Source organism: Lissotriton helveticus, chromosome 1_1, assembly GCF_964261635.1.
Source record: "Lissotriton helveticus chromosome 1_1, aLisHel1.1, whole genome shotgun sequence".
NCBI lineage: Eukaryota > Metazoa > Chordata > Amphibia > Caudata > Salamandridae > Lissotriton > Lissotriton helveticus.
This window is the reverse complement of record NC_136057.1, coordinates 2002158024-2002176070: the sequence shown is the minus strand read 5'-3', so window position 1 is coordinate 2002176070 and position 18047 is coordinate 2002158024. Positions and strand designations below refer to the sequence as shown.

The 18047-nt window shown below is 42.4% G+C and overlaps 1 protein-coding gene across 1 annotated transcript in view; it reads left to right on the top strand.

Moving 5' to 3' along the window:
- The window catches only part of DPH5 (diphthamide biosynthesis 5), a 375297-nt gene that overhangs the window by 208228 nt on the left and 149022 nt on the right, over positions 1-18047 (top strand). The window contains exon 4 of the mRNA XM_078644604.1: positions 2678-2798. Within this exon, the coding sequence (XP_078500730.1) occupies positions 2678-2798 (121 nt within the window). The remainder of the gene's footprint in view (positions 1-2677; positions 2799-18047) is intronic.

Genomic DNA, 18047 nt, shown 5'->3' with positions numbered 1-18047 from the left:
CGGTGATGGATCAAGCCCTGATCTTTGGACTGGGTAAGAGTGGTCTGCTTAATTCAGACACTCTGTTCATCACCACCCCCTTTTCTGTATCGTTTTTGGCCACTATAGGTGTGGCAGGGTATACTCAGACATGAGTCCCTTTCTCACTGCTCCATCAGGATTCAAGCAAGCCGGGCCGAAGAGGCTGAAATGCCAGAAACCGGTCCCCGGTAGCTTGTCTCCTTTCTGGTGAAGAATTGGCTTGGTAGTTTGGTCTGCCCTGTTCCCATGATGCACTGGGCCAGGGACAGACTAATTTGCATATAGCCAGGTTCTGAGCTGGGATGGGGCAGTGAGATAAATAACGGTGATGGATCAAGCCCTGATCTTTGGACTGGGTAAGAGTGGTCTGCTTAATTCAGACACTCTGTTCATCACCACCCCCTTTTCTGTATCGTTTTTGGCCACTATAGGTGTGGCAGGGTATACTCAGACATGCGTCCCTTTCTCACTGCTCCATCAGGATTCAAGCAAGCCGGGCCGAAGAGGCTGAAATGCCAGAAACCGGTCCCCGGTAGCTTGTCTCCTTTCTGGTGAAGAATTGGCTTGGTAGTTTGGTCTGCCCTGTTCCCATGATGCACTGGGCCAGGGACAGACTAATTTGCATATAGCCAGGTTCTGAGCTGGGATGGGGCAGTGAGATAAATAACGGTGATGGATCAAGCCCTGATCTTTGGACTGGGTAAGAGTGGTCTGCTTAATTCAGACACTCTGTTCATCACCACCCCCTTTTCTGTATCGTTTTTGGCCACTATAGGTGTGGCAGGGTATACTCAGACATGAGTCCCTTTCTCACTGCTCCATCAGGATTCAAGCAAGCCGGGCCGAAGAGGCTGAAATGCCAGAAACCGGTCCCCGGTAGCTTGTCTCCTTTCTGGTGAAGAATTGGCTTGGTTGTTTGGTCTGCCCTGTTCCCATGATGCACTGGGCCAGGGACAGACTAATTTGCATATAGCCAGGTTCTGAGCTGGGATGGGGCAGTGAGATAAATAACGGTGATGGATCAAGCCCTGATCTTTGGACTGGGTAAGAGTGGTCTGCTTAATTCAGACACTCTGTTCATCACCACCCCCTTTTCTGTATCGTTTTTGGCCACTATAGGTGTGGCAGGGTATACTCAGACATGAGTCCCTTTCTCACTGCTCCATCAGGATTCAAGCAAGCCGGGCCGAAGAGGCTGAAATGCCAGAAACCGGTCCCCGGTAGCTTGTCTCCTTTCTGGTGAAGAATTGGCTTGGTAGTTTGGTCTGCCCTGTTCCCATGATGCACTGGGCCAGGGACAGACTAATTTGCATATAGCCAGGTTCTGAGCTGGGATGGGGCAGTGAGATAAATAACGGTGATGGATCAAGCCCTGATCTTTGGACTGGGTAAGAGTGGTCTGCTTAATTCAGACACTCTGTTTATCACCACCCCCTTTTCTGTTTCTGTGGTGGCACAATAGATGGAAGTAACAGTGCTGGATAGTGTGTGTGCTGTAAACATACACAGAGTGCAAGAGTGCCTGTAATGGTTCATTACATGGAGGACCCTGGGTTCCATTTAAGGAGGACCAGGCCTGCCTGGTGAAAACATGAGGAGGTAAATGAACACCCCTGGCAGATTTGTGTATTGCTGCATTCCTGTGAGCTGGGTGGGACACAATGGAAGAGGGAGAATCAGTCTCCCCCTGCACATTTCAACAGCTATGGCGTGTGGTCTTAGTTTGGTAACAAAATATGAAGACAGCAACAAACTAAGTGTTTTACCAACGTAGTTTGTTGTCATGAGCATAACTTGCCACCAATTTCTCTAGTTGTTCTGTGCCGTTCCCACCCAAGGCTCTCCTTCTGCCCTGGGTTTTTTGAGCAAGAAGTATTGGCAGATCATCACCAGGTGCAGGTAAGGGAATGTAGTTCCTAGAGGCCAAAGTGCACCCTTAACACAATGATCCAGTTGCATACCATAAGCTTTAGACTATTATTTGGTTCTTATCGGTCAATTAAACTGCAGTGAACTTCCACAGTTTTCAGAAATTGTAGATCTGTTTCTGGACGATTACAGTTACTTGTTCTTTTGTGTCCTGTTAGTAAGACGTGTGTAAGGTTGCCCTCCTTAGCTGTGTACTGGTTAAGTGTTTACTAATCAACAATGTTAAAGCAATGGAGAAAAATCTTGAAGCAAATCAACTGATTGTACAGCAATTCCCAAAATGGCGGTCTCAATCCTTAAGAGTAGAATAATACTATAATAATGAAAGAAAATGAAAAGATCAATAAAAAGCATAACCTCACATCCTCCACCAGAAGCAACCTAAATTAGAAAGGAAGAAAAATCAGTTGTCAGCTAAATATTTTGCATAGTGTCGCGCATATCTAGTTTCCAAACAAAGTTTGACTTGTTCCTTTAAATATCTCTGAGTATTAGATGGGTAGGTAATACTATTGTGCTACTTCAACAAAATGCATTTATGATGAAATGGTGATGAGGAAAAACATTTATCCTGCAGAGTGGGGTATATTAGTATTGGTTCTTTTACAATTAGAATTCATTTTAAGCTTGCAGTGTGTGGTTTATTGACACAGGCACTGTTAAGTTTTTGCTCTTGTGTTTTGGTGCAGTCTTGTATTAGTCTTAATGTTATGTTTGCTTCTTGTAGCTGTACAGTTTTGGAGAAACCATTTCCATCGTTTTCTGGACTGACACTTGGAAACCTGAAAGTTTCTACGATAAAATAAAGAAAAATCGACAGAATGGAATGCACACGCTGTGCTTATTGGGTAAGAGTTCATCACTGCTGTGTTAGTTTGAATTAGTGAAATGTCTGTTTTTCTGAAGATCAGTGTGTAGGTCTTTGTGCCAGTGGATTAGAGTACTGCAATAAACTCGGTTATACCACTATCCTCTCTTATCAGCGCTGATTCTTTTTGTCCTTTTTAGGTCGAGCCTAGGCAGCGCATGCGCTGTCTCTTCCAGCCATGCTGTCTTCACTCTGGGCTTACAGCATGTCCATTGCCTTTGTATTCATCCCTTCAATTGTCGCTCAAAAATGCGTGCTTTCTAGTGGTTAATCCTTCCTCTTTGTCCCTCCTTTTTCTGTTTGGTTTCCTCCCACAGACCATTGCCCAATTACTGTTAACATTACGTTTCTGTGTTGAAGTGTTCATTTGAGGGACTATTTTTTTTCTTTAATTCCTGCTCATGTCACTGTTTGCCCATCTTTGGTTGTTCAGCTTCAGCGCCCGTCTCTTAGTCTCCCCATCCCATTCAAATACCGAGATAAAATGTCAGACACTGTTTTTCGAAATCGCTGCTTTAATTTTCTCAGTCTTCAAAGCGTGAGAATTTCCCCCAGACTCCTTCTGCTTCACTGCTTGTTGCTTTATCGAGCCTCGGTCACTGACCTTCAGCAGCCCAACCTTGCAGCACCGTTAAGGGCAAGGCGTGGGCAAATCCTGTTGGGTTTTCTCTGATGCTTGTTTATATAATCTGAACTTTAGTGACCCGATGGTGATGAAGTGCTTTACATGAGTGCTAGTTACATTACACAATGTCAGATAGATTTTTGGGGGGATTTTTATAGAGCAGGAAATTGACTGACCAAATGTGTTGAAGCGCTTTACAAAAGCTTGAGTTACATTACACAAGGTCAGGTTAATTTTTTCGTTTTAGGTGTGCTGAGATTAAGTGATGCCGATGCGGCCACTGTTTATTCATTTTTTCCTTTTTAACTGACAAATGGGAGCAGCATTTGTCCCTCTCACCTCCTCCCATGTTCCTGCATGCCCACCTCGCTGCCTCTTCCTGTTGTCCTCCGCCTCTAATTTTACAGCACATTCACTGCATCTCTCCAGGGACTGTGAGACATTTTTTATTATATAATGTGAACTCCAGCGACCCGAAGGTGTTTGAGTGCTTTACCTGAGTGTTAGTTACAATACACAAGGCAGGATTCATCTTTTGGGGGCATTTTTATAGAGCACAAACTCGACTGACCCGAAGGCATCGAAGCGCTTTCCAAAAGCGGAAATTCCAATACACAAGGTCAGGTAATTGTTTTTGTTTTTAGATGAGCTGAGATTAAGTGATGCCAACGCCATCAATGTTTATTAATAATTTCCCCTCTACCTGACAAATGAGGGCATTTTGTTGTTGTGGCTATGTCCAGGGCTCATATACCTAGGGGGCTGGGACTGAGTGCGGGGCTGGAGACTTGCTGGTATACGGATGGTGCGGGCAGTGTTTTGACTGGAAAATTCTGGAGAAAGGGTGCCTGGTGAATAAGGACCAGGGGCATTTTTTTTCATAGGCTGTTCAATACTCAAGTGATGCAGTCACACACAGAATGTTATAGTGCTGTTGACTTTCATTAAGGTACTTGTCTTTCTGTCTGTGAGATAAGCCTTGGAATGTGTCCATAAATGTTTCCTGAGCCAAACATGTATTCCTACATCACACTGCATGACACAGTGTGTAGTATTTGTATGTTATGTTATGTTAGTGCTATTTGTATTGCGCACAGCTGCTCCAGCGAAGGAGCGTCCCGGCAGTTCTTTAATTCCTTGTGGTACAGCACCCACGGTAGCATAGCTAAACACTTACAAGGTCCAAAGGGGAGACGTTTTATCTATGCTAATTCTGTTCTCCATTGGCTGCTCTGGAAGAGGCTTCCTGGAGTGGTCCTCTCTATTTTGTCTCCATACAATTGCAATTCTGCTATGTTCAAGAATGGTCAATATCGACCTGTCCATGAATTTGATTATGGTATAGCATTGACCATTAGATTATTTCAGCATGCCATCAGAGTTGCTTAGTGCCACTGTAGATAATGTTCTCTGTCCTAAAACGTTGTATCAAGATATGAGCACTAGAATAGTGTTTTCTGGACTCTGTGAAATTAATGTTTTCCTTTGTAAAAGCATCTTTTCTGTGATTGTGACAATATGATCATCATGCTTCAGGAATGGTAACAAATGTTACATTGACAAATAACACATTCAGTGACTTTCAGGTTATATTTTTCTTAAAAATCGTTGCCACACCATAAAAATATTGAAGAGATGGCCAAACCTGAATAACATCAGTTAACAGTAGTCCTTTCTGATGTCGCCTGTGATCCCGTGAGGAAAGGCATCAGGGTTATCTAGAGCACTCATGTCTGTTGGATGCTCGCACTGCACTGAACATGCGTAGCACCCAGGGCTACAAGTGGGCCGGGTCCTGCCAGTGCTCAGCAACAGTAATTTTTAAAAGCAGGTGAAGAGACAGGTCCCTATCAGGCTCTCCATTTTTACCCTCAGGATGGAAAAAGAAAACTCATCTCTGCAATAGTACAACCAAGTCACTGCCTTTGATGTAACTTCAAAGAGACTCGTTTTTCAGTTTTATATAGTGCAAACTTGCAGCGCTTTACATGAGCACCAATTACATTACACAATGACATATTCATTTTTTGAATCACAGGACGTCAGGCTCAAATCTGTTTTCTCAGCTCGAAGGTCGAGCGCTCTAGCCTTACGCCACAACTTCGCCCACAAAAGCGAGAAGCATTTTCAATATTTTATACAACAAAGTGATAGTTGTTGCTTATTTATCTTATGCAATTTACAGCTATTGACAAAGCCAATAGTCCTGGCTTGTTGTAGGTGTAATGTTACTTGTTGTGTTATATAACTGGATGAATGGACAGAAGCAGCAAAATACCAGTGGGGCAGCACACTATGGTAAGCACTGATTTTTAGCTTAAGTGTTTTAAGCCACGCCCTTAATCACAGTGGCCACGCCCCTATAAAAGACCCCCCCACCCCCCAAGTTTTTTCATCCCACTTAAAACCCTGGTAGTACCCGAACTCAACTCGGAACAGCTGTGGAAGGAACCCGTTCTAAACTATGAAACATTAACAGCACTGCGGGTTTTCCGAGCAGGCACCTTGTTCAAAGCATCAGCGCGGCATACTTTTTTGCATTGCGTTTGTTTACTCCACATTCTCTCCCCAAGAACTTAGTCCATGAGTCAAATACTACCTTGTTCAGTAGCTGTATGTACAGTAAACGATCTAGAACACATGTATACAAGGGGGTTTTCTGAAAGGAAATGCTTATTTATATATGAGGTGTCATTTTGTGAGTTCTCGTTTAGTGCACATCCCCTAAACGGAAGTTAAGGTTGATAGGTGTCAATAGTGCTACCTGTACAAAACCTGAACAGACTTGAAATTCAAATCCTCACCTAATTTCCCACCCCTGCCTCCCTTAGTTAGTTAGCCCCACTTGAGCAAGGGCGAGGATAGTGTATCACGGGCCAGAACCGAGGTAATAAATACACTGCTTCTTCCAAAAACGTATACAGATTTTAGTTCTCACAGAAAAAAATTAGGTTAAGTAGTCGGTCCTCGACAATTTTGAGGCCAAATTAATATAATGCTTACATGGAGAACTTCCAGTGTTGTTTAACAAACATCTTCATAAAGCACAAAGTGTAACCATCTAGTCCTCAATGTCCTTGGGAAACAAGGCACTATTTATGCTGCCCTCTGACCTTTGCACAGGTTGTGACTGCTTGCATGCAATTCAAGTTAGCTTGTTTGGCTTTGAAATGCCTTAGTCACTGGCTCCCTTTAGTGCCTTCTGTGCTCTGGCCACGTATTAAATGCAAAGAAATTCACAGTAAAAATATGGCCCTACTGACTGTTCCCAAGCCCTGTCCCCAAGGTGCAGATGCTCCTGTAGGTTGCTTGGGTAGGGAATGCACTGCAGCTTGATGCTACATTGGCAGTCTCTCTCCCTTGCTTCAGACAAAAGGTGAAAACTAATTTCTTTGCTTAAAATAGTTTCGCAAGACCAGCTTCAAGAGACTCTGTCATATAGTGTGTGCTACTGAAATGTCATCAGACAGCTAGAGAATAAGTGGGCTAAGACAAAAACAAAAAAGAACCTCAGAAATCTGTGTTGCTGGTCACCCTAAACAAAGAGTGGAAGGAGTAAGTCTCCTTTCATCTTATTGCTTTTCTTTTACCTTGAAGTGACTGCAAATATTTTATTGGTTTTGTAATGGACAGTAAGTGATAAACAGTAAGTACAGAAAATGCTCACAAATAATGTTATGCAAAAAAAACAAAGGAAAACCCGTGTGTCGCTAAAAGAATATTACGCATTTCACAGCTATATGGATCTAACAGCGGTCAATATTTGATAGAATTAAGAAACCCATATGACTGGACACAATAGGGAAGAGTATGCATTAGATATCAGTATACTACACAGAATCATCTTTTGGAGCTGTGGGGTCCCTGTCTAATATAATACAAGCATACAGATAGGGGCCATTCAACTATACTTTATTACGGCCATTGAGATTCAGACATGATTATAGGGTCCTCATATCTCATCATACAGATCAGCTGATTATTCAGCTTGTATATCGGTCTTTCGTAAGAAGCCACAGTGGACAAGGCTTCTGTCCGTCCAGTGGCGAGAGGTCAAGGGTGAATCCTTCTTACACTGATGAAGTATACACAATTTTGCTAGGAGAGTAGTGATGCAATATCTTCTGAGTTGTTTAGGACTGAACGTTCGGAGGATGGGATTATATTACGGCCTCTAGTAAACTGCAGCAGATTCCAGGTTGACTCCCAGTACGGCTGAGAATGTCCTTCATATCTCCAATATTTGGCTGCACCTCCAGCATTTCAACATAGGCATAATTCTCCCTCTATATGGCCTGTAGGACAACGAAGGCCAATCATGTATAATTTCTAAATAGCTGAATTTCACCCGGGCCTCTATCATTCCTCAGGTCATGATCACTAAGGAGATCCAACCCCTCTGTCTGTGTAGGTTTTCTGCAGTTGCAATTGTTATTTTAGCTAGGGGAGCCTTCTATTGGTTTTGGTGTATAATACTTCTCTCAAGGCCTCATATAGACCAGAAAATAGCTTTTTATAGCCTCCCAATCACTGTAGTTGGGTATGGCAGAGTGATTCTCCGAGATCCTAAGGGTGTTATCACAATTGATTCAACAGACAGGTTTTGAGTTCCAGGTAGTACCAGAATTGTTAAGAAGCAAGCTGAAAGTCACAATGCATATACTCAAGGGACTTCCAGGCATTATTTGATCAATAGTTAGAACACCTTCTTAGACTCTATGTAGGTGAACAGAATGAGCTCCCTCTGATTATGTGGGTCGGCGTTGTTCAATAGAGGGGCACAAGGAAGTGGAAAGCCCTTTTGTTTCAAAGGGTTATGACATTTTGACCATACTGTAATGGAGCCTTCCTTGATCATATTGGCGAATATATTGTCATTTGTTTGTAGGTGCCTGTGGATGGTTTGCAGTCCTTTTACTCCCCCTGAAATTTTGTTTCCCAAACTGACCCAGACTGGGGTCTCTAAATCTGAAGAGAAAAGATAGGCTATCTGGGAAAGTTCTAATTTACATAAGCGTAGTTGTTCCGATGAAGTAGCTGCTTAGAGTTTAGAAATTGCCAACCGGAGCCTGTCTCCTTGCCAGTATTGTTTGGTTTATGGGTCAATGTTGTACAGTAGAGAGCGGGCGCCTTGAGGGGTATCATGCTAAACACATAATTAAAGTGGGGTGTGATTACCATCTTCATCGTTTTAATTCTGCCTCAGAGGCAAAGTTGTAATTTACCCCGTCTTGCACAGTCTCTGTGCAGTTTATGCTGTAGAATTCTAAGATTATTAACCATCATATCCTGAATATTGCCACTGATCAATATGTTCAGGTATTTCATTGTAAATTAGACCCATTTAAACAAGTGTTCCCGCAGTGATTAAGCCAGTCTGTGCTTGATCATGGGTATCGCCACAGTCTTGATCCTCATTCTCAGACCAGTTTACTTTGTAGCCAGAGAACTGGATGGTTATGGCTAGGGGCTCAAAGCCAAAAGCAAGAACAAAGGTGACAAAGGGCATCGGTAATAAAACTGATATCGAGAAGAAAATCCTAATTTGAATTTGGTACTGATTGCAAGTGAATGTCCCGTGGCTCTCATATCCCAGTAGATGATGGGTCTTGCATTTGTCTGTCATTTATGGCAAAAACACAGCCAGTTTATCTAATTCGTTCTTTAAAAAAAATAACAAAATAAGTGCTCGGGACTTAAAAAGAAATTGTCAAATCTTGTGAGGAAGTGTCAGAGGTGATACACAAGAGTCCAAATGGTAAGGCACCTGGCCCTGACAGCTCCTCTCTTGACCATGACCTTGAAGGATGCTCTTCAGACCAGATGGCTTTCTACTTGTTCACACTCTCTGATAGTTTCAGTTCTTAACAAGGGTAATTAAAGCAACCCCCCTTGTTATAGGTACATTTCTTTAATACATTCAGTTATTAAGATAGTGGGACATCTTTTTTTGGATAACTCAGAGTTGGGCTAGGCACAACTGAGCATTGTCTGAAACATGCACCTATCATTCACAAATATTTCCTAGCTATACAAGGCTCTGTATATTTGACCTTTATGGACCTTAGCAAAGTTTGTATACACTGCCATGACCATATGGGATGTTTTTTCTTTGCTCTTAACTTTCAATTAAGGTTACAAAAACAAATGTAGCAAACGCTGCTGGTCAATTGTGCTTTCACTTGCGGTAAGTATTATTATTGTTATTTTTTTGCATGACCTTCACTCAACCCTCCCTGCTAGAGTCAGATATCGGTCTGAGGGAGAATATGCGAATCTTTTAATCTTCATAGGGGGTCCGTCGAGGTTGTCTACTGCTTCTTTTTCTTTTTCAATTATATATTAATTGAAAGAAAATGTATTATTATTATTTAGGGTAGGTGACTACCCACCTCAAGGAAGAATCACAATTCTTCTCAGGTTGAACTCTTAATGCAAATAAATTAACCGATTTCCTGGTAGCCATGGCACAGAGCAGACAGGCTTAATTTAGAGCAATGTATAAAGTGCATATGCAGTACTGAAACAGTAGTATATTTAAAATGCAAAACAATAAAAATCCCAAACTGATTTAGAGAAATAGAGTAAAATATTAACAAACAAACTGACACCAAAATGCAAAATAAGGAGAGCAGGAGATATACATTTCTAACTTTTTAAATAGAAATAGCACCAAAAAGCACAAAGCGTCAATGATAGTCATTGGTTGCAGTAGACCAGGACATAGGTGCCATTTGAGACTGACTGCAATGCACCATGGGTCGGATATACAAACCAGGTTTGTCCTGGTTAATGATTATACCTTCTGATTAAGTCTTTTATGTCCCTATCCACCACAGGAGTACATTTGTATGCCTGGCCCTAGCTAGTGTGTGGGTATGAATCCTGAGCACACCCTAACTAATGGGGTAAAAGTACCTGGGTTCACCCCTCTGTACATTGGACATTGTCAAGATGGCAAGAGTCTTCAGGCACCCTAAACATAGGCTCAGAAGGCTGGTAGTGTGTGGGGAGTGTACTTTAGTAATCATATTGTCCATCCACATCTAACACTAAAATACAGTTTGAGGTATCCTCTGTACCTACAATAAATCTCCATATCTTAACCCTGCACTCCTGTCTAGCACAATTTGACATTGTAGTGTCAAAAGTATGCCCAAAGCCTCCCCTGCATATTCTGTGGAGTTCAGATTAGTCATTGCTGCCCATTCATGTCACCCTATTCATGCATATAAGGCTAAATGATGGCTGAGAGAAGCTGGTCAGCCAATGCAAATTAGCCTCCAGGATCTTCAGGTAGGAAAAAGGTAACTTTCTAAAAGTTGCTTTCCTTAATATTAATTAAAAAAAACTACCATCACAATTAAATTGTATTTTTCATATTGATTACAAATATCTGTTGAATTATTTTTCTAGCTAGTCGTATTCCTGAGATACAGGGTAAGCATGGCACATGCATCAAAGCCTTTTGCGATCGCAAACGGTGCGATTTGGAAAAATCGGCCGTTTGCAATCGCAAAATTAGCTTTTGCGATGCATCAAGGGTCAAGGGCCTCGCAATCTGAGAATTCGCAATTAATTGCGAGTTCTCAAATTGTGATTGCATTTAAGGAATCGCATTTTGCGATTCCTTAAATGCAATGCAAGAACCCCTTTGAAGTAGCGATTTTGCTACTAGGGGGCTACTAGGGGACTCAAATTACCATGAAGTTAAACTCCTCGTTTCAGTGGGAATCCACATGTGGAGGGTGTTGAAGCAGGAGGAGGAGACGGCGTTGACCTGTTTCGTTATGGAGAGGGCGGAGTCGAGGATGACCCCTAGGTTGCGTGCGTGATAGTTGGGAGTTGGAGCTGCTCCCAGTGCGGTCGGACACCAGGAGTCGTCCCAGGCCGAGGGGGTGGAACCGAGGATGAGGACCTCCGTCTAGTCTAAGTTCAGCTTCAGCCAGCTGTTCCTCATCCATTCGGCGACGGCCTTCATTCCTTCATGGAGGTTGGTTTTGGCGGTGTGGGGGTCCTTGGTGAGGGAGAGGATCAGCTGGGTGTCATCAGCGTAGGCCCATAGGAATAAATGGGGAGTTATTCCTTAATTGCGACTCGCAATTATGGAATGTTTAGAAATCTCTATTTTTTAAGCAATTTGTACATGCATAGGCTTTTGCGATTCCTTAACTGCGATTCCCTAAAAATCGCAATTAAGAAATCGCAAAAGCCAACATTGATCCAGGTGCCTGTATAATCTGTACTCTAGTTTTCTACATAAGACAGTTAGGAATGGCACAGTGAAAATATATTTGGGTGCTAGTCAATGTAATACAATACAATATCATTTTAAAAAGTGCACCTGCTTCCGAAGAAGTGTCCCAGAGCACACTGCATGTAACTAGTACTGTAAGCCAAATAAGGAAACCAAAGCCCAAAAATTTGAAACATCCCAAGCAGACTAAGAAAAGAAAAGTCTTTAAATTCTTTTTAAAGATACCTTCAGAGGGAGCTAAATGAAGACTAGGTGGGAGAGAATTCCAGAGCTTAGAGATAGACAAAGGATCTCCCTCTCCAAGCTTTGCGGAGCTGAGGAACTTGAAGTAGTTTTAGGCCATTGGATCTCAAGGCTCTTCTAACCTGACTATAAGGTTTGAATCTCCTCCTTAAATAGAAGGTCCTTTTTGCTCAAATGCTGTATAGGCACAGGTTTGAGCCTTGAATTGAATCTGTTCAATTGCTGGCAACCTGTGTGGTTGTCGCAAATAAGGTGTCACTGATAAACGAGCAGGAATTTCCCAAATGAAACAAGCAGCTGCATTTTGAATAATCTGAAGGCTCTGACTCAATTGGGCCGGTAAACCCAAATATAGTCTATTCGCATAGCCCAGTTTAGAGGTCTCCAGAGAATGAACAATGATCTTACGAGTATCTTCTGGAAACAAATGCAGTATCCTTTTTAACGATTTAACAGTTGCAAAGCAGCTAGAAGAAACTGCCTTGATTAGGGATTCAAAAGAAAAGTGAGAATCAAATTTGATACCCAAATTTATTACTGTTGGGGTAAGTGAAGGATGAACTTGCAAGCTTGGAGGGGGCCCCTCCACGTACCCTGCAGGGGTGCCCCCTCAAATTTCGTTACGCCACTGAGGGGAACATTTTGTTAAAAAAAAAAGGAATCTCAGTTTTTTTAGGAGTTGAGTTTGAGACAATTACTGTTAATCCTTTCAACAACTAATTTAAGACACTGCTTAAAAGAACTCAAAGCTTCCACATCAATCTCCTGAAAAGACAGAAGGAGTTGAGTGTCTCATCTTAGAAACGAATATTAAGGTAAGCACCTTTACCATTATTTTTGGTATTTTGGAGAGTAACAAACCTATAACTGTATTGAGTAAAAAACAGGAAAATCTATTATTTGTTTTAGTTCTATTAGCCAGACGTGAGGTGTATATAAACCGTAAAAATTGCATAAATGAGGACAAAAAAAAGGAGATGAGTGGAGTGTCATCGGTGTATGAAATCACACGCAAACCCCATGATTCCACGAGACTCGCCAGTGACTCCAAACAAACACTGAAGAAGGTAGGACTCAAAGCAGATCCCTGTGGAACCAGGCATCCAAGTTGTTTAGGGGCAGAAGAATAAGGAGGTAGAAAAATGGCATGTGCCCTGTCTTCGAGAAAGATTTAAACCAAGCCAAGACATCCCATGGACTCCAGTTCTCCTGAGCCTATGTAGAAGAATAACATGAGAAACTGGATCAAACGCAGAGGATAAATCAAGTAAGACCAGTAATTCTGGTCAAGATTATCCTTAATAAACTCTGTGACTTCAGGCAAGGCGGATTCCGTACTAAAATCTGAACGGAATCCGGATTGCGAGTCTTTTAGCAGATTATTGGATTCCAGGAGGTGGGAGAGTTGTCTATTAACTAGTTTCTCCAGCCTTTTCGTCACTGGAGGCAATAGTGAAATAAGTCTAAACTGACTTAAGTATTCGGATCGGCATTTGGCTTTTTTTACTAAAGGGCTCAGATGAGGATGTTTGCAGCTCCTCTGAACTTGTGCAGAGTCCAGAGAGGTATTTATGATTTTATTCAGAATGAGATTAACATGTGTGGAGGCTAGTTTTAAAATCTGAGGGGAACATTGATCTAAAGGGGATCCAGATTTGCATTTAAATAATTCTGCAGTTCAGTCCTCAAGGGGTATATAATTAAAAGCTGTTAATAAAAGACCAGAAAAAAAACTAGAGTTCTCAGCATGAGCATTCAGGCTTTGAGTTGGAACTGGTCATAGATTGATTGAATTTTCTTTAAAAAGAAATCCTAAAGATCTCTACATATATTGGTAAAAGTGGTAAAATTATTCTTTAAGGCTGTAGGAGAGAGAAAAGTACTAACAATTTTTAAAAAGTCCCGAGGCATATTATAAGCAAGAGCAACTGTGGAGGAAATGAAATCCTTGTGTCCCCTACGAATGGAATTACAAAACATTTTAGGGCAGTTTAGGGCAGTTTTGTAAGCAAGTCTGCATCCATGTTGCATGACTTACTCCATTTTCTTTCCAAGAATGTGTAGTGATGTTTTTCCTCTTTTAAAGCAGATGAGGACCATGAAGCAGAAGACTTGGATCTTCTGGAGATAGATACTTTTTTGGGGCAATTAGATCTAAAGCCTCAGATAGCCAACCATTAAAGCTTTCAACCTCCATCTCTAAAGAGCCTGAAAGATTGATAGGAATGGACTGGAGAACATCAGCTAAGAGCGTTTTCAAAATGTTGTGCCAGGGTATTGAGATGTCGTGTATTTCATCCTGCCGCCTATAATTCAGGGAAGTAGTGACCATAAAAGGAACCAGATAGTGGTCAGGCCACATTAGATTAAGAGCAGATTTAACCATTGCATTAAAATGATTAGAAAACATAAGATCCAAAGTATGACTTGCCTTATTTGTAGGGCTGATCACTTATTGTTCTAAATTAAAACCATCTGAAGCTGTCACATACTGCTTGGCAGTACTGCTATTTAAATCAATGTAAGGACATGTTAATATTGCGTTTCTACAAGTCCTACATTTAAATACCAGGCATTCTGCCTTGTGAGGTACAAGGCCTACATAGTGTTGACATTGATATTTAAAAAAATATTTTTTTACCTGCCAAAAGGTTTATTTTGCCAGGGTGAATTGCAGTGTTTACGCTGCCACATTGAAGGCATAAAACCATGTTTGTACTGCCATTGTAGTGGAAGGCACAGTGGGCGCTGAAGTCCACTAGAGGCCTTAAATGTCCAGGTCCTGGGTATGCTTTCTACCATATAGTAGAAGCTTTTAGGTACGTTGAATGTACAATAGGAGTATGCCAGTTCAACAATGTTTAATGGTGACGCACAGACACTTTACTTCTGGTTAGCAGGGGTAAAGTGAACAGCGTTATAAAGCCAGCAACAATATAGGGTCCAGCAGAAGGCAAACAGTCCGGAATTACCACACAAAAACACTGATTTCCTACATTAATCAAATTGGAGGTGCATGCTGTTAGTAGGCTACTGCCCATCCCTGCACTATCATATGCTGATGATGCTGTCCCACTTTCTGCAACAGCAAATTGTATTAAACAACGGTTAGATTAATTTGTTTAATTTATGGACAGTCTGGAGTTAAGCACTAATTTTGCTAAATAACATATCATGATTGTGGGCCCTAAATCCATTCAGACAAGAGTTTTTAAGGATCAATTTATTAGTCCGGTCCAATATTCGTTTTTGTTTGGAATAATTTTCAATTCATCCAAAAAATTGGAAAGTCTGAAAACAAGTAAAAGACAATTATTTTGCAGATATATTTTGTCTGTCTTCAATTTCGACTCAAGGATGGGGTAGTATGCCCATCCAAGCTTTAATTACAATCTATCTAGCTACTGTGTTGCCATTGCATTATACAACTATTTTTTTTTAAATATTTATTATCATTGTTGTCAAGGTAGTGGTCAGTCAGGGCCAACACGCCCCACGAAGTATGCTCATGAGTAATCAGCGATGAAAAGACTTGGGACCCTAACTTTGCTGCAGGTTATACACAGATTATACACTTACCCATTGGACTTCTCCCTGTTGCTGCCACTTCGCATCGCCGCCACTGACCAGTCCGTGGGGACTGCAACGTACGCTTTCCGCGATGGGACTTCATTACCCAGAGTCCCCGGGAGGCGCTTAAAAATGCCTCGGCCCTCCTGCAGCGCAGGACGCGCGCGGGCGTGCCCAGGTGCTGCCCGTGCAAATCCTGGTCCAAGGGCGGGCCTGTCTGCGCCCGTCAAAGGCTGGAAGAGGCCGGGCCGGGCCACGTTATTGACTTCTTCTGTGCTGGACAGTAAGCTTGTGATTATTGTTGGGCTTTTGTCCTTTGAAGGCTGCTGGGGTACTGTTTTTGTGTGGATTTGAGAAACTTAATATCATGAGTAAAAGGAAGGTAGGGGATAGGGTGGTGGGCACTTTGGATGCCTTTTTAAACAGAGCCGAATCTCTCCTAATAAATGAGATCCAGGCAACAGAGCGTAGGCTCTCGCTTGAACCCATACCATCTATGGAACGCTCTTTGCCTAGCGCCCAGATACCCCATCTGCAAACTAACACTGAATTAGAAACTGTATGTGATATAACATCCCCTAGGTTATCATGTGTGTTGTCTATGTCTCCCTCCCTGGGTTCCCCGCAAACTCAGCGCAGTATAGAGAGCCCTGCTATGGTAAAGACCAGAGGAAAGAAAGCTATGGGGGGGGGGGGGATAGGTGCGGAACCGCATACTAAAAAACAGAAAGGTCGTGGCACAACTAAACAAAATCCATTGTCTGCCATAAGCGAATCAAGTGGGGTTTGTGTTTTTGGAAATCCGAATGTTAATACCACAGACCCTAACCCTGTTGTTCACCCACATTTTCAGCTCAATCAAGGAGACTTGTGCTCCCTACTAAGAGAACAATTAGCTGCCCTTATTGATCCCATCATGAAAAGACTAGATTCAGTTGATGCTAGGCTTAATAAAATCGAAGAATCCCTAGCTTGCACCATTCAAAGGAATCCTGCGCAACCTACTACTCAGCCTAATGGGGGGGGGGGGAGGGTCCAACCAATGTAACATCTCGGGACACACACACAAAGAACAGTGGGGAAATATGGCGAATGCCCAAATAAGTGTGGATCGGGTACATTCAGTGGTGAACGTAGTTTGTCCTCCCCCTACCAGTGTTAGTAATGGTAGTTCTGCCCCATTGTTACAGCAACATAGGGCTGAAGGGGTTAGGAGGTTGGATGCGCATGGTATAGAAGGGGGTCCAGTTACGTCACCTATTCTCCATCTTCCCCATCCTTGCGAATGTACCCGCACTCCCTTCGGGTACTCGAGAGCATTGGTCCACTCTTAAAAACAAGGTTCTCCACTTCTTGAGTAAGAAGACAGGCATCGGTTATGAACTATTTGATTAATTTAAAATGCTGCGACGCATCAATTGGGTTGGCCATTTGTTTAAATCCATGCCTGGGGATTGTGTGGTATTGAGCTTTAGGTCACCCCCATTGGTCCGTTATATTCTTGAGATGGCTGGGCACTTTCCCCCTACTGCAGAAAGAATTAGATTACTCCCCCTTGGATTCTTCTACAACCGACGTATGTCGCCTAGAAGTAGGGAAGTACGGGTACCCCACGAGATACATAATTGGATAGACTTCCCCATTCAGACTAACAACCGCTTCGAGTTACTTTCATCACTCGAAGACATTGACTGACTGAGAGGGAGTGATAATGTACAGTGGGTTTCAGGCAGTGGCGATATAACAATGGTTGCTAATAATCCACCAATTGGCACTGGTAGCAATCTGGGTAGGGGGTGTGTTTTACCTAGGGATATACTAACAATTGATACAGGGAATTTATGTATGGGAAGTGAAGGGCGGGATACCCCAATTGCTTCTGAGGTACAACCTCCCCTTAGAACCCCTAGCCCAGGCCATTCACCAATAATGGAAACTAACATAAACGAAGTTAGGATTGGCATTGGGAATGGTGGTCATAGCCCCTCGAGACCATTTTTGTCTCTATCCTCCTGGAATATAGCGGGTTTAGAAGCTAAATTAATGTCTACAGATTGGTACGCATATATTGAGTGTTCGGATATATGGGCTTTTCAAGAGACATGGTCCGTAGAAGGAGTTTTTCATGAAGGCAATTTGAGGGGATAAGGGTGGATGAGGTTTTCATCGATAGCCCAGATATTCTGGCCATAAGGGTCGGGTCAGCTCAGCAAGGGGCCTCAATATAATTATTTATAATGTGTACTCTAGGGGCCAACCTGGTGGCAGGAGCTCTATTGTCGTTACAACCCTAGAAGGCCACCTGTCTCAAGAGGTCAATACTAGTAATCTGATCATCGCTGGTGACTTTAATACCTGCTTCGAACCATTAGATTCTGAAGATGGAAGGCTAAGTGATGATGTGGATGCACTATGGGGTGTCCCTCACTTGGATCTCCAACCTATTAGGAAATGGTCTGAGGCAGCACTTCAATTGAAGGGGTTGTGTTTGGAAAGGGGCTTGAGGGCGGTTAATGGAAGGACAAAATCTGATA